Source organism: Phaethon aethereus (genome assembly GCF_964289735.1).
Source record: "Phaethon aethereus genome assembly, chromosome: 4".
Classification (NCBI taxonomy): Eukaryota; Metazoa; Chordata; class Aves; order Phaethontiformes; family Phaethontidae; genus Phaethon; species Phaethon aethereus.
The window spans coordinates 1,126,326-1,141,115 of NC_138578.1; the positions used below are offsets into that span (position 1 = coordinate 1,126,326).

General features: G+C 53.0%; 1 protein-coding gene across 1 annotated transcript; it reads right to left on the minus strand.

The window, feature by feature from the left end:
- Positions 1-542: 542 nt before the first annotated feature.
- On the minus strand, positions 543-6,206 carry AREG (amphiregulin; the record flags this gene model as incomplete). The annotated part of the gene is made up of 5 exons (XM_081998747.1): positions 543-630; positions 2,399-2,557; positions 3,008-3,191; positions 5,819-6,001; positions 6,164-6,206. 5 exons carry the CDS (start codon positions 6,204-6,206, stop codon positions 543-545), a joined length of 657 nt encoding a protein of 218 aa, XP_081854873.1.
- Between the last annotated feature and the right edge of the window lie 8,584 nt (positions 6,207-14,790).

A 14,790-nucleotide genomic window follows, 5' to 3' on the forward strand; every position in this document is an offset into this window, starting at 1 on the left:
GTTTAGCACTCAGCTGCCATGACAATATCCAGCTTGACTGAGAGGCTATCTACGGTGCTCACAGAACCTGCAGCTTTGCCATAGCCTACAGCCTCTAAGCACCAGTAACTTCCTGATGCCTTGCAGAGAAGGTAGGAAAAAGCACAGTAACTCTCTTACGAGGGGCGATGATCCACTTGGCGTCTGCATCACTTTCCATGATGGAAGTGTACCACGGTTCCTTGCACTAAACCTGCCTCTGCCCAGATGTGAGGGGTCCTTCTTTTCCTTTTAAGTCCACTAATCACAGTACAACTTCCTACCCTCACGCTTCCTTCAAGACAGCAAACAGAAAGCTAACAGCGCTGTTGAAGAACTCACACAGCTCTGGTGGTTTTGGGAAATCACAGAACTGGGGCAGTCGTTCACATGTAACCTAGGTGTTTCAAGGCCCTGTGAAACAAACACTAGCTTTGCAAGACACACATGCAATTCTCATATGGTAACTCCAGCCTGGAAAGAAAGGCATTTCAAGTCAGGTTTCATACCTGCTGTCTCCTCATTTACACACCAACGTGGCCATTTCTGTTCTCTTGTCGAAGTTTTTTCCTTTCTTCTTTCTCTTCATACTGAGGACACTTTTTCCTGACCCTGTGGAATTACGGCATGTTAGAGGTAAATTTCAACCCTGACATAAATCCTGTTGCTACCAGCCCCCACATCCTTCGCAGAACTTAGACTCATGTCCTTTGAATCCTCAGGCAACTCCTCAGCACCAGGAAGCTTCAAGCAAAAGAGTTTTTAAACATTCGGCATCAAGCAGTATCTGATAACATCAAGCAGCCCCCGAGTTACGCGCTGGCAGTTTTGCCTCACAGCACCAGGGCTTCCAGGCTTAGGCCCGAACAGGTAGGAAGACAAAGAGGGTTTAGTGCTGAATCGAGCAAAGCACGAGGACCTTTCCGGGGGACAGATTTCATGGCGCCTTTTGCTAACAGGTGCAGAGATCAGACTGCTTTCCTCCTCCCCACAGCAGAACCCTGTGGACCTCAAGTATTCGAAGTGCCTGTCTCCTTCATGTGTCCCTTAAAGACATCGTAAGCAAGCTGCTTATGGATTTTTCTCATGGTTCCTCCAGTCTTCTCTAGTAACTGTTCCAAACAGACCATCTAGCTTCTCTGGATCAAGGTACAGATTAACGAACCTCATCGCGGCAAAGCTGGGACGGTTCAGAGCATGACACAAATATAATCCTATTCCATAGCTCGCTCCAGAAAGTAGCGATGATCATTTGCTCTTACGCCACTACAGAACTGGCCATCTCTCCTAGCAGCGAGGAACGAGGCAGCGTTCAGAGAACAAGCGTTCCTCCCAGCATCCCTCAAGTTTAGATATAAATACAAAGCAACAGTCAAGTGACAAACACACACTTTGGTTCCTGAACTGCAGGGAAGGGTACAGCACATACCCAATTCAGTTGGTGTACTTCAGCAAGATCTAAAATTAGACTCAGCTTCTGAGTTACAGCTACAGTATCCCAAGCCCTACTGTGTTGGAGCTGCAGTTTCAGAATGGGAGGACTGCTGCAATACTCCAAAAACACTGGAGTCGGGCTCCCCGTGCTGACTACCGAACCTCAGCACAAACTCTTGGCAAACACAGCAGCAAGACACCAAGGCAGAGGCGGACGTAAGCTGCCGCGTACTGCTTGTTAGCAGGTACAAAGGAGAGTTCGGTGTAAGGCCTCGAACACGCACCCAGAGAAGCGCTTTTAATTTATTCACAACAGGACCCCAGATTCTGATTAGCCACCACACTGAACTGTCAGCAGTTAGTTAGGTTGGATGGTTGTCCCCTCCACTTTAACAGTAAGCGGTACAGTATTTGGGACTGACAGCCCTTGTTCCCCCATTCGCTTCCCCCATCGTGTAATTATTTGAGCCCAGCAACCTCCATGAGTAAATGGAGAGCTGGAGCACCATTTCCTCCCCTCCAGCTGCAGACACACTTATTGGCTAGTAGCCAAGCATGAGGCTGTTACACGACTGCTTGCAGAGTTCTCCACAGGGATTAGGGAAGGCACTGCTGTGTCAGCATTAATGCTCCTCCTCCACTTGGAGGTGATCTTCTGCAGCACTGCAATGACCCCAGCTGCAGCAAGAGCAGAAAGGCTCTTATTTTAAGATATAAGGGTGATGGGCTGCCCATAGCCAATAGCGAGAGAGGGTAAGTAAACACTTCAACACCTCTCAGACCTTTGACCTTCAAGATGTATCCAAGCCAGGGTAAGAACGCAGGCCTTTTGGGGTTCTGTTCCAAGCCACACAGTTAATTCAGGAGAGCCATGCACATTTTGGGGCTACTGAGCATAAGCCCCTCTCACCCTTAAGCTAGACAGACAGCAGGGTATAATACTTACTGCACTACCACAATGATAAGTACAGTAATGAAGCTGATGCTTGAGAGCAGGACAGCTACCACTACCAAGACAGTCTTCGAGTAGTCTGCCACATCATTCTTCCTTTGAGTCTTCATGAACTGCTCACCACAGCGCTCACCAAAAAAATCCTGATGACACCTGCAAGTAAACATTAACACAAGTTCTTATCAGCTCCAGTGCTGTCTGGAGCCAAGGACACCCACGCACATTCAAACCTGACTTAGACATCTTCAGCGTTTCCCATGAATCTCACGATGCTCCCTTTAGAGAGAGTTCATGAAATGCAGTCACTGCTCTAGCCCAAGGTTTGTCAGCATTTCAACAAGTCGAGATTAGTTTGGGCGTGATGTTCCAGGAAGACACGCCTTTTCATTCTTTTGGTTTGAGTTTATGACCAACTGATGAGTTCAGTGGCTTGTTATGCATCTCAGATTCCATCATCACTTAATTTACATGGCAGAAAGATTCTCAGTCAAAATACGGCAGGAGGTGGACCTATGCCACGTTGACACCGATTTTTCCTCTGAGCCCTCATATGCCACCAGCTCATGCCAATCAGAACTAACTCACAAGGTACCAGTGACTTACTTGCAGGTCACCATCTGGAGATGTTCTAGGTATATGCATTCACCATGGATGCAAAAGTTTTTGTATTCCATTTCACAGGGAGTCCCTTTCTTTTTGTTTTTCCCTTTATTTTTCTTCCTTCTTGATTTGCCGGCATTCTTCTCACCCCCCCTCTTGGTAGGCTTGGGTTTAACCACAGGTTCAACTGAAAAAAGGACAAGATGAATCAGGCTAGCAGCGCTAAAAAGCCAGATTCTGTGTAAACTGAATTACAGAATCTGGTGTGGGGTAGGGGGACGGTCACTGCAGGAGAGTCCATGACCAAGAAGCATCGGATGCAAGTGCACAAGCAGTTGAGCATTTCATGCCCAGCACAAAGGCAACATTAAGCGCAACTCTGCCAGCATTAAGTCCTGTGCAAAGCCGAGCAAAAGCAGAACGAACAGTTGAGCTGAGCGAGCTGCCAGAGATGAAGAGCAGAGTCGAAGTACTGTAGCATTTCACAGCATAAGACACTCTGCTTGAACTTCTGTGGTTTCACTCAAGACCTGTAAAGAACATGGAGTTCACACTGAGCCAAGCCATCCACTAGTTCCGTAGCGACTCAGATACAAGGCTCACGCCTCCATCGCTCTAAACTCTATTTGCATCCGTGATGAAAGGCATTACAACTCACTAGATAGTCCTGGGCACTTGCAGAGGCAGGACAGCTTGCTATCCCAGTTCGCATACTTGTTTCTCCCAAATAACCTGCAGTGCTGTCTTCAGCAGAAGATAGCTCCTTTCCAGTTCTCCTACTTTGAGAGAGACGCCAAATGTACCGATGGAGTGAAAGCAGGATAGTCCGCAAGAGTCAGGTTATTTGCTCCACCACTTACTGTTGCCCTTCATTATCTCAATTAAAACAAACCTCTACAAGAGTGTGGTTTATAAGGTTGGTGACTTAGTAGCCTTCGGATTTAAGCAGGGGCAATCATTTTCCTTTCGCTGGGGAGAACAAGCTAAAACTAGTGACTGACTGGGGGGTCATAAGGTCTGTAGCTGCTCTGCGCAGCAGTTAAAGCTCAACAGCGTTGCTTTAAAGCCACTTGGTAAAACCTTGGTTCTCTGAAGAAACCAGCCCTTTACCACTCACCATAAAGCATGTCATCTCAGTGCAACACTCTGCTAGTCCAGAGTATGAGTTAACCAGGTGACTTTGATCAGGTCTTAACAACAGTACAGCTATTTACAATGTTCTTCAATTTCTCTATTGTGCTCTGCAGACCTAATGAAAAAAGTTTGGGAATATTAATATTTTGCCAAGAGCACTATGCATATAGGCAATCACCACAATAGGACGCACCTTGATCCAACTACTTCATAACCCTGTATTTCTAGTGACAAGCAGAGAGCCTGCACAAAGAAACAAGGTGTAGTTCCCTGTTGTCTAGACAGCTGATCATTTTAACTTCTAGAGCAACAAGCCTGGCTTGAAGTTACTTAAAAGCAAAAATGCCTTCAGCAATCAGAAGTCTGATTCAAATAGTATAAGCTACATAAATATGTAAACCAAGAACACTGTTCCTGCACCAAGACTTCCTATCCCTAGGAGCGTGAGCTTAACTACTGACAGCCGAGGCCCCTGTTCTGTGCAGCTAGACTTGATATTTAGGTTCACACTTTCGTAATTGAGGCTGTTTCCATTCTTACCTCTTCAAGGCTCAGCTTGTCGGTTTGATCTCCAGGTCCCTGCCTGCAAGCCGCATAGCTAGGAAAACCATCTGCAGCTAAATCATTACAGCTTGAAGGCTCCACAGATAAACCTCATGCGAAGTAGAAGAGCTGGTCTACAAACCAACCGCCTTTGCTAACAATTCTGGTTTCTGTGCAGTTATACAACACTTAAGTCACCACGCCAGTAGTTTTACAGGACAAACTGCTCCGTAGCTCTGACATGCCTGCTTCCCCTGGAGATGTTAAACTCAGGAAAGACTTCAGCAAGGGTCCACAAATTCCCCAGACTGAGCATCTGGAGCATCGTCCCTCTTAACCTAAGTCATCCTTTAGCCTCATTCAAGTCTCAGGGTGTTTCCACAGAAAAACACAGCACCCTGATCAACCCTAGTGGGCAAGAGCACCAGCCTACTAACATGTACTGAGGTACAAATCACTTGCAGGTATCTGGCTTGTATTACAATTGCACTTACAACAGAACCAACAACATCTTCCCATCCTCATAGTCAAATGGGCTACTCAGACCTCCTTACAGCTTACAAGCTCACAAACTACAATAAATTCACACAGTAGCTATCGACAGTGAAGTATTTCCTGAAAGATTCTTAACCAACTTTCTTCCAGCCACTTACAGGGTGTAAGAGCTTGCTTTCCCAGAAAATTTTAGTCAACTCCAAGTCAAATAAGCCATCGTGACAAAACACCCAGAAAATCCTTGAAGCAAGAAAGACAACCTGATGTAAACGCCACCTTCAGGACCAAGCAGCACCCACAATCCCCACTGAGGCTTCCATGGCGAGTACGTGCTGGCTGCCCCATCAGAGCTCTCCTGTCAGGTTTATCAGAGGGGAGCAGTACAGCAGCCAACCAGCCAAGCTGCAGCTTACACGCACCTCAGCACACTCCAGCTAAGTTTCCATCCCTGAGAGCTTTTTTTAATGCAACAATTTCAAGCAGAAGCAGCTTTTGCTCCGTACTCCGCGAGCTAAGTACGGCAGTCTTACGAGAGAGGCAAGTCAGCAAGAAGGCAGTACTCGCACCTAGAGAGCCCTCAGGCCCGGCTCTGACGAGTCCACCTCACACCTGGGCCCGTCCCACAGCAGGCTGCCAGCTCACCTCGGATCAAGTCATCCACGATGTACTGGTGGACGGGCAGCGCCTCCTCGTACTCCTCATCCTCCTCGTAGTCGGGACCCGACACGGCCTCGCCCTCGCGGGCCTCAAGCTCCCGCTGGCTGGGGCCCCCGTGCCGCTCTGGCTCTGTGGCATTGGGCGAGGACCCGGCAACAGGCCGGCACGCTGTGAGGAGAAATGGCGCCGTGGGCAGGGGGCACGCGATCCGCCGCCGCGCGACACACCGCTTCCCGCCTCACCGCTTCCCGCCTCCCCCCTTCCCGCCTCTCCCCTTCCCTCCCCAGACGCCGCCGCGCGGGGTCCCCGCCGCCGCCCGCCCGCCCGCACCTGCCAGCACGGCCAGCGCGGCGATCAACGCCACAGCGCGCATCGGCGGTCCCGGGGCGGGCGGCGACAGACAGAGCGGGTGTCGCGACAGGGGGCGGTGGCGCGCGGCGCTCCATAAGAAGCCGCTCGCCGCCGCCGCCCGCTTTATAGGCGGCCGCCGCTCGCGCGCCCGGACGTGTAGCGGCGTCAGCGGGGCGGGGCGGGGCGGGGCGGCAGGTGAGGGCGGCGCCGGCGCAGTGGCCGCTCTCCTGCCGCGCGCGCGGCCGAGGGGGCCGGCTAACGCCGCTGCCGCGGCGAGCGCTGCGCACGGGGAGGTGCGAGCCCGGTCGCTCCGCTCTTTGCTGTTGCGGCCCCCCCCCCGCCGCCCCCGCCCCTCGGAGAGGAGGCAGGCGAGGTAGGGCTGGCAGAACAGTTCTTTTCAGCAATAAATCTGGTGATCGCCCTTAGCCGCTGTGCCCGCGTGTGTTTGCTTGCGCGGCGCCCGAGCAAGGAGCGAGTAAGGAGCGTCGAGGAGGGTGGGCATGCGTCCAGGCTGAGGCAAATGTGCTCCTTGGGGGCACCTTGGCTCCTCGTGGCCACGGTAGCCCTGAGCGGAGGGCGCCTCGCCCCGGCAGCCTCTCCCGCGCTGTTGCGTAAGAGAGCGTGAAGCGGACCTACTTTTGGGGAGCAGAAATGGCGCAGCGGGCTGTAAGGTGCTGGTGTAGGGGGGAAGCCAGAGAAGCCCGGCGAGGGCGGCGAGGAGGAAGGGATGGGCACCCCTCTGCTCCCGTCCCCGCAAAGGCCCTGCGTGGCACGGCGGGGCGGGAGCGCAGCCGGGACGTCGCACCTGTGCCGCGCCCGCCGGTGCAGGGCCCCTCGAAGCGAGCGGGTGGCAATGCTGCTGCGCATGGGGAAAGGAGGGTCTGGGCGACTGCCTCTTCTAACAGAGGGGCTGGAACGCTCCTCACAGCTCAGGAGGCTGCCGGAGCCTTTGCTCGAGGTGGCTGGGATCCAAGCTGCTCGGTCATTAAACCTTTTCCCCTCTTCCACACGCGCCGAAGGAGGACACGCGGCTCCCGGTGCCGTCTTTTCCGGGTGACGCCAGTCCCAAGAAGCGATGCCCAAGAGCTCTGAAAAAGAAGTTGCCGAATCAGTCGCTCGGACGTTAAACCGCGACAGACAGGCCCGGCAAACCTCCGTTAGCCCCTTCGTGCGTAGTGCAATTAAAACTGATTTTCACTAGCTGACAGCTTTTCCGTTGGGTTTTTTTAATCGTTGCGTTTCCCCTCGTTTCCCCTGCCTCTTCTCATTGCGTCTACAGCAGAGAGAAGACAAACCCTGCTCGGTGGCCGCCGTCGCCCCGGCACAGAGAGCACTCGGCCCGGCCGCAGCACCGGCAGGCAGTCACTGAGCAGCTCCCGGGCTACAGCTCGGTCATCGCCTGCGGGCAGCCGAGGGCTCGACAAGGGCCCTTCTTTTCCCCCTCGGATCGGAGTTCCCTTCCCACAAGATCGTCGTTAAATCCCAGGGCCTGGCGTCAGCAGAGACTGAGGGCGTGTGCGTGGAGTTACTCCAAAGGCAGAGACTTTGGAGTTTGGGGTCTCTTCTGTCGAATTGTGGGGTTGGTCGTGTGAGAAGGGCTGAGGGGAGGCTTGCAGACTGCAAATTACCTCCCACCTGCCCTGCTCAAGGCCTGCCTCCTCAGCGAGGCACCGCAGCTCCCCTCCTGAAGGTTCTTTTTTGCAGTTGTTCAAATGAAGTATTTCTCCCGTTTTTTTAATCAGAGATACCCTGGAAACATGCTCAATTAATTTTTTTAAGTTCTGTCGGAGGAATATACCGAGCACTGACAACGTCAGCCCCGTGCGCTACGCTTGGCAAACCGCTGAGCAACTGAAAGGAGAAGCTTAGCGGGGGAAAGGTTGAATGACCCGAGCGCAATTGCCCGTGTTACCTGCGCTGTTTAGAGACAAAACACGGCATAACCAGCGCCTGACTCACAACGTTCCCTCTCTCCTCCAATCGCCAGCCGATGGCTCCGTCTCACTGACTGGCAGCAGCGAGGAATTTGGCTCGGCATCCTTCGAATCTGTCAGGCATTTTGCTGACTTCCTCCTGCCGCTCCTGCTTCCTTGAAGGAGAAGGGGCAGCTTGGCATCAACCAGCAGCACTCCTCAGTGTGCAGAAAATGCAGCGAGGTGGTGATGGCCACCGGCTGCGCACGGAGAGGTTCGGGTGGCACATGAGGGGAGCTGTTCCCAAACGGTGCCATCCTGGCAAAGCCCTGCTTGGCTGCTTCTCCGAGAGGGCACCCTCCAGAGGTCGTGTGTTTCAGGACATTCAGGGTGGGGTCCCACCGCAAGCCCCAGCTCTGCTGTGTGCTGCTGGCGAGGCGGCACTAAGCTTGGCGGGGGCCTTCTTCCAGGGCAGAAAGGACACTTGCACTGTGCCCCCAGGCCGAGCTCCCGGAGGATCTCCCTCAGCAGTGGTGAAAGGAGGAGAAGCCTTGAGGGGGCTGCAAGGCTCAGCCCGGTGCGGCTGCCCCACTGCGGCTGGGCCGGTGGGGCAGGTTGCTGGGCCGGCAAGGGCAGGGCTCACCCTTGGGAAGGTGCTGGTTCCCCGTGGATGCAGAGTGCCACCTACTGAGCCACCGCTCCCGGAAGCACCCGGGGTTTTCCGGTAGGACACCCAGGCCGGGGCTGCTGCCCAAAGAGCCCTTGCCCGCTCTGGCTGGTCCATCATGCCGGTCCCAGAGGACAGGGTGATTCCCCAAAGGCTGGCGAGCCCAATAGGGTGCACCTTAGAGATTTGCAGGGAGCCCGTGCAGGGAGCCGCACACACGGGCACAGCCAGAGTCCTTCCTCGGCGCCTGCCCTGAGCCAGACCTTGTTTTCCACGGGCCGGTGGCGCAGCGGGAGGACATGGGCCGGTGGTACGCTGCCCCGTTCTTGCTGGCAGAAACGAACGCTACAGGTGCCGGGCTGGTCCTTCCCGTGCTTCGACCGTCTTTTTGCTAGCCCTGAAAACCTTCAGCACGGCGAGGGCTCAGACAGCACCCGACAGCACGGGCGCAGCTGGCGTTGGGGCCAAGTCTTTTCCCCTATGGTCTCTGGCCGCGTCTGTGGAATATGGCACCGCAGCCACGCCGAGGGGAGGTTTCTCTCCGCTGGTCTGCCTCTCTTCTCCCAGGCTCATCTCCACACCGTGTCCCAGCGATGAAGACTGTGACAAGATCATCGCGCTACCTGCAGCCCCGGGGCCACAAGGCCACCCTGGCAAGGACGTGATGTCCTGAGGCAGCGGTTCAGCGTCTCACGTTCTGTGGTGAATCCCGGTAAATTTTGCTGACTTGACATTCATGCGCTCTCTCCTTTTGCTTGGCAGCACCTGGGACCTGCTGTCCTCCTCACTGAGCATGACCTGTCACCTTGAGATGACTAAAAAGGAAGGATGTGCCCAGGATGCAAAGATGCACATTTCCAGCTCCAGTTTGTGCTGCGAGCCCCCTGACTGGCAGAGTAGTCAAAATTCTATGTCCTTCTGCTCTGACTCTGGGACCAGGGTGAAAAGCCACCCTGCTCTCACCCGGGACAGGTTGGCCAGCACGCAGCCCGTCCCTTTTCCGGCCGTGCCATGGCAATCGGGGGCATAGGCCGGGACTCGCGGAGGCGAAGCGACATCGATGCTGACAGCTGCCTGGCCTTGGCGGAGCGTGCTTGGGCATCATGTCTTCCAGAAGACTCCGAGTGCCAGCTGCGATCTCGTTATTCACTCTCTTTACTTTTGATAAAGCCCCCGAGAAATGCGTGAAGGGAAAGGAATTATCAGAAATACCTGCCCATTAATTTTCTTCACTGACATCAAATGTTTGTTTTGCAAGGGCGGGCACAGCTGACCTGGGTGTTTGAACATGAGCTATCCTTTCTCATCCATCCCGCTGAGAACAGGTGGAAAAGGGTAATGACTCAAACCGGAGCGGTGTCTGTCTGGGCAGCGCACCAGACTTTCACTCAACTTGTGATCTGCAGACGCCAGTATGTTCTGCTATCGGCAGCTCCCTCATAGGCAGGGAGGGAGCTTTGAAGTGAGGCATGTGTGACTCCGGTTCCTGTTGATGTAAATTGAGATTGCTGTAATAAAGAGGAGATAGATGCGTAGCGGGGGTGTTGGCGAGGAGAAAAGGGGAAAGACCCGGATACTGTTTTTCTGGAAATCGGCACGGATTTTGCTAGCGGCTGAGGTACTCAGGCGTTCAGATGGCGGTGCATTCCTGCTGCGGAAGCCCTCAGCAGATAATTTTTTTCCGAGACAATGACGTTCTCCCTGTGCTCCACTCTTTTCCCTGAGACTTAGGCTGAAGCGGGGACTGCACGAGCGAAACCTGTCCAGAAAGGGAATAATTTACGCACTTGTACTGCATCAGCTCTTTGCCCCGGGGAAGCCTGCCCCGTGGCATGTGTTTTCAGTGGCTCCACATTTGACTGCAAAATCTTTCGGAGCACGTCTAAACAGAAGAACAACAAGGACGGAATCTGCTGGCCCCCAGAACGACAAGATCTGGGTTTTTCTCTCATTTATACCAATACAAATGAAAAACAGTCCCCCTGAAAATCTAAGGGGTACCTTCTCAGCCAACGGGAACTCCAGCGACCCCGAGCATCCCTGCTTAATCTGGTGAGACATGCAGGGGTGCGAAGGAGTTTAAGGCTACCAAATCGCAGCGGTGGGATTTTACGCCTGCTTTCCACAGGCTTTCACAAATGGCAGGCAGTGGGGAACGAGGCCCGATAATTTACAGAATATCGTGGGCCATGTTGTGGCTCCTGTTTTTCCCTGCTCACTGGCACTAGATACGGCTGAGCAGGACAGGCTGGGCTCAGTTTAGCACCGGTGGCAGGGAACATGTTGTAAGCCTGCCTGGGACAGCCGTCCTGCCACGTGCTAGGAGGTTTTTTGGGAAGCTGCCTGCTGTTAGCATGCTGCCCTGGGCTTCGACTGCTCTATTTTCCACACAGCATGCACGGAGCAGCTCTCGTTTGGCCAAGCACATCCTCCAGCACTCACCCACTCGTTTTTGTGCAATGGCTCCATTTGCAAATGCTCAGGGGCAGATCCTGACCCCAGCAGTAATTGTAAGGGCCTGAAGCCGCAAGGTGGGTGAAGCAATACCGGATTTACATTAGAACGGGGAGCTGTCCCTCAGCTAACCATCTCCTTCCCTAACACCACGTCCTGCCATGCCAGAGAGCACTGAAAATTGCTGCCCTTTCTTCCACCTCCTCTGGCGATTCGCAGAAACTTCCCCCAGGACTCCCCGGCGAGGGCGGGCGCGCAGCCTTGCCTACGTGCCCCCCGAGGCAGGCTCCCCACGGTACCCCAATGCAAAAGCACCCTCCTGAGGATGCTTGCCTGGCCTCACGGGACAGAAAGTGCTAGACGCTTTAGACAGGAATCCCTAAAGAAACCGAGGCCGGAGCTCAGCTGTTGTAGTCAGTGCGGGTACACCGATTTACCCGAGCTAAGTTACTTTATGGCCCTTTACCTTCAGTAGGATAGCGTTTTCCCGGCACCGCACATTATTTTGTATATTCAGAGTACCACGTCATTGTTAGATGGGCACAGTCATCAGATCGCCTCTCTTCTCTGGAACGTTGCCAGGATTGCGAGCCAGCACGGTCCCTACAGAGGAGAACACCCAGCTCATCGCTTTCCAGAGGCGTATGCAGCTACTGGATCATTCTGCAAGTGTTCCAAAAGTAGCCATTCTAAAAAGAAGAGAAAAAAACGTTTAAATGTGCAGCTGCGCTCAAGGTAGCAACAGCTGCGCGACGGCTGTGCGTTAAATTTTGGGGGTCTCCTGGCTCAGTCACAGAATGCATTCAACTTTGCGAGTGTGCGTGTGACTTTGTGCGCGGTGCGGCTGTTGGCAAAATGACGTCTATATTTAGGAAAATATAGTCTTTTTTTCCCTCTGTTGTCTTAGAGATTGAGCGGAAAGAGAGCCAGAGCAGAAATCTTCATATTAAAAAAAGCCTCCACAAAACAGAATGCCACTGCGTGGTTGTTTTAAAAGCTAAAGCATGGTTACCTCTAATACCTGGAATGTTAGCTGCGAATCTTCTGTTTTCTTCATTCCATGCAACTTCTGGACAACTGCTTTTTTGCAAACTGTAATGAAGTGACTTTCTGTAGGCACAGGTGGTTTTTAATTATCCCACGCTGACGGCAGCCTTCTTTTTAAGGAACACGACGTACGACAATCAGGGCAAATAACAGCTAGTTGTAACAGTGGAGGAACAATTTTTTATAGTCACAAGGCAAGGCAAACTTCCTTGAGATGGCCTTGGACAGATTCAGAGGCAACAATTTGGGGTTACCTTTCAGGCTCCCCTAAGAGGATCTTGGCCATGAAAGTCCGGCTGACCTATAGCATGTTGGCGCCAATGAAAGTTGCAGTGGGTAGTTTGACTAACTGGGTTTGTTAAGTGGGGTGAATAATACATCCCTTTCCTCACCTTAGTGGCTTGGGTATGAAGTCACCTTGGAGATGCCTATCACAACTCGTTTGAAAGCACATAGCGTGTGAGTAAATTATATGGTACTGCCCATTTTGAGGGATTGCAGTCTCACATGAGGACTGGGAACATGTGACAGAAATAGCCTGATGTTTTTGTTCTGTGCCCCATGTTATTTCCAAAGTAACAGAGAAATAAAGGACACGTGGGGATTGTTTGGGAATGTTCTCCTGGAAGCGCAACTAAAGTCTTAGCTTTTTGCTTTATAATCTTCCTTGCACAACGTTTTTTTCAACCCGATTCCCAAGTCGAGCAGACGGCGAGGCAGGTAAACACACACAGATGAACAGCGTGTGGCGTCCTCCTGTGTGAAAGTGTTTCATCTCAGCAGGCAAATGCTGTGAGCTGCCTGGATCCATCCCCTGCGGGAACCGCGACAAATCCCCTCGGCCAAGAGGGGTCCTCTCCCACCCAAACTGAACGCTTTTTGTCTCGGCATCTTTACAAAGACACATAAAGGCCACGTCCCAGTCAGGTTTGCGCCGCTGAGCTCCCTGCAGCTGGAGCAGAGCAAAGGGTCTTCGGCATAAGCGAGGCTCTCGGTATTTCCCCTGATGTGAATGGTTTTCCTTCTGATTCACCCCACCATCACCCGGTACCACCTCACCGCAGCTGAGTTTTTGCCTAGTGCCTTCCTATCGGCGCATCAGGGGGTCAATTTTCTTTACCTATTTGAAGTCATTTCGTATGTGAAGAAACAATGAATCACAAAGAGAGGCCTACAGCAATTAGAAACTCCTTTCCTCTCACCTTTGCCAAAGCTAGATTTTTTCCCTAGAACAAAGCCCAGGCAAGCCTTCCTACGCACAACAATGATTACGTAGATCACTCTGCACGTTGTTTTTTTTCACAGGCCATGAGCAAGCAAAGAAGCTCAAGAGAACACTCTATTTCACAGGCATGTTTGTTATGCTTCCTTGGAAATCCCATTGTTTGCTAGTAGTGCCTGCTTTTGGCTACAAGCGCTGTGTCCTCGTGACGTCGGCTGCCAGGGCGCTAGCAAATAAGCATGGAATTTGGCAAACTGAAAAGGTGCCGCTGGAATAAGTCAGTCCTGGCAGTGTGGGCATTCATTTCCATGCACTGAAGTGGGATCGGAGAGCGAGTGCTCTGCGAGGCTGCTGCCCGTCACACATGTCCACCCGCCAGCAAAACCCGTGCAGGCCGTGCGCCTCGGGTCCCCTCTTCCTCGCGTGTTGCGTGTGTCCCCGGCAGGCCGGAGCGTGGGGCCAGTGCTTTCCCAGGACAGGACTGCTGAGACACACCGTATGAGTAAGGTCTCGTTTGCATAAAGATTGCACACTCATGCTATGAAGGAGGTTTCCTAGCCACAGTCTCATTTCCTTCTGTAGGTAGGTTTGCCTTCATGTAAGAAAAACCATATTCTTGAAGTCCTTGGGCAGAACCCAGCTTACACCGGCATGCCACAACGCTGTCCTCCCGGCATGTTTGGGTCTGCCCAACTCTGACTGCATGGAGGCACGCTCTGCCCCTCTGAAGCAAAACCGAGTCTCCGCTTTGAGTTGGATTCAGCTATCCCGCTCGCACGGGCCGTGCTTTGTTGACAAGAGGTGTCATTCCACTCCCAAAAGGCTTTTCAACGTCGCCGATGCACGATCGTCTGCGTGGCTCCTCCTCTCCTTCTGGGCTTCACCCAGGAGGTTTCGGCGGGAGCAGAGGTCTGCTTCGAACAGGGGGGAGGAACCCGGAGGTGGCAAATGCAGGGCTGAGTGCTTTGGTCTCCACCGCTCAAGGCGTTCCTCGAAGCGTAGAGCTCAGCTCTGTTCCCTTGCCACGGCGAGAGGTAACTCAGCTACAGCGGGTGAAGTAAACTGGTTTCGGACTAGTGCAGGAGCTACCACCAGAGAGCAGATGCTGAGAGGAGATCCTGGTAGCGAGAGGGATTTCGATCAAAATCAGCTGCCTGACAGGGAAAGAGATCCTTGTCTCTATTCCCTCTCACCTGGGTGATGCTGTTTTGAGTTACAGAAGGGCAGGATGGATTTATCTGCCCCAGGGACACCTTAAACGTACAAGCTTTTAGTAACAGCAGTTGTGTCCCTCTGCCCGCGC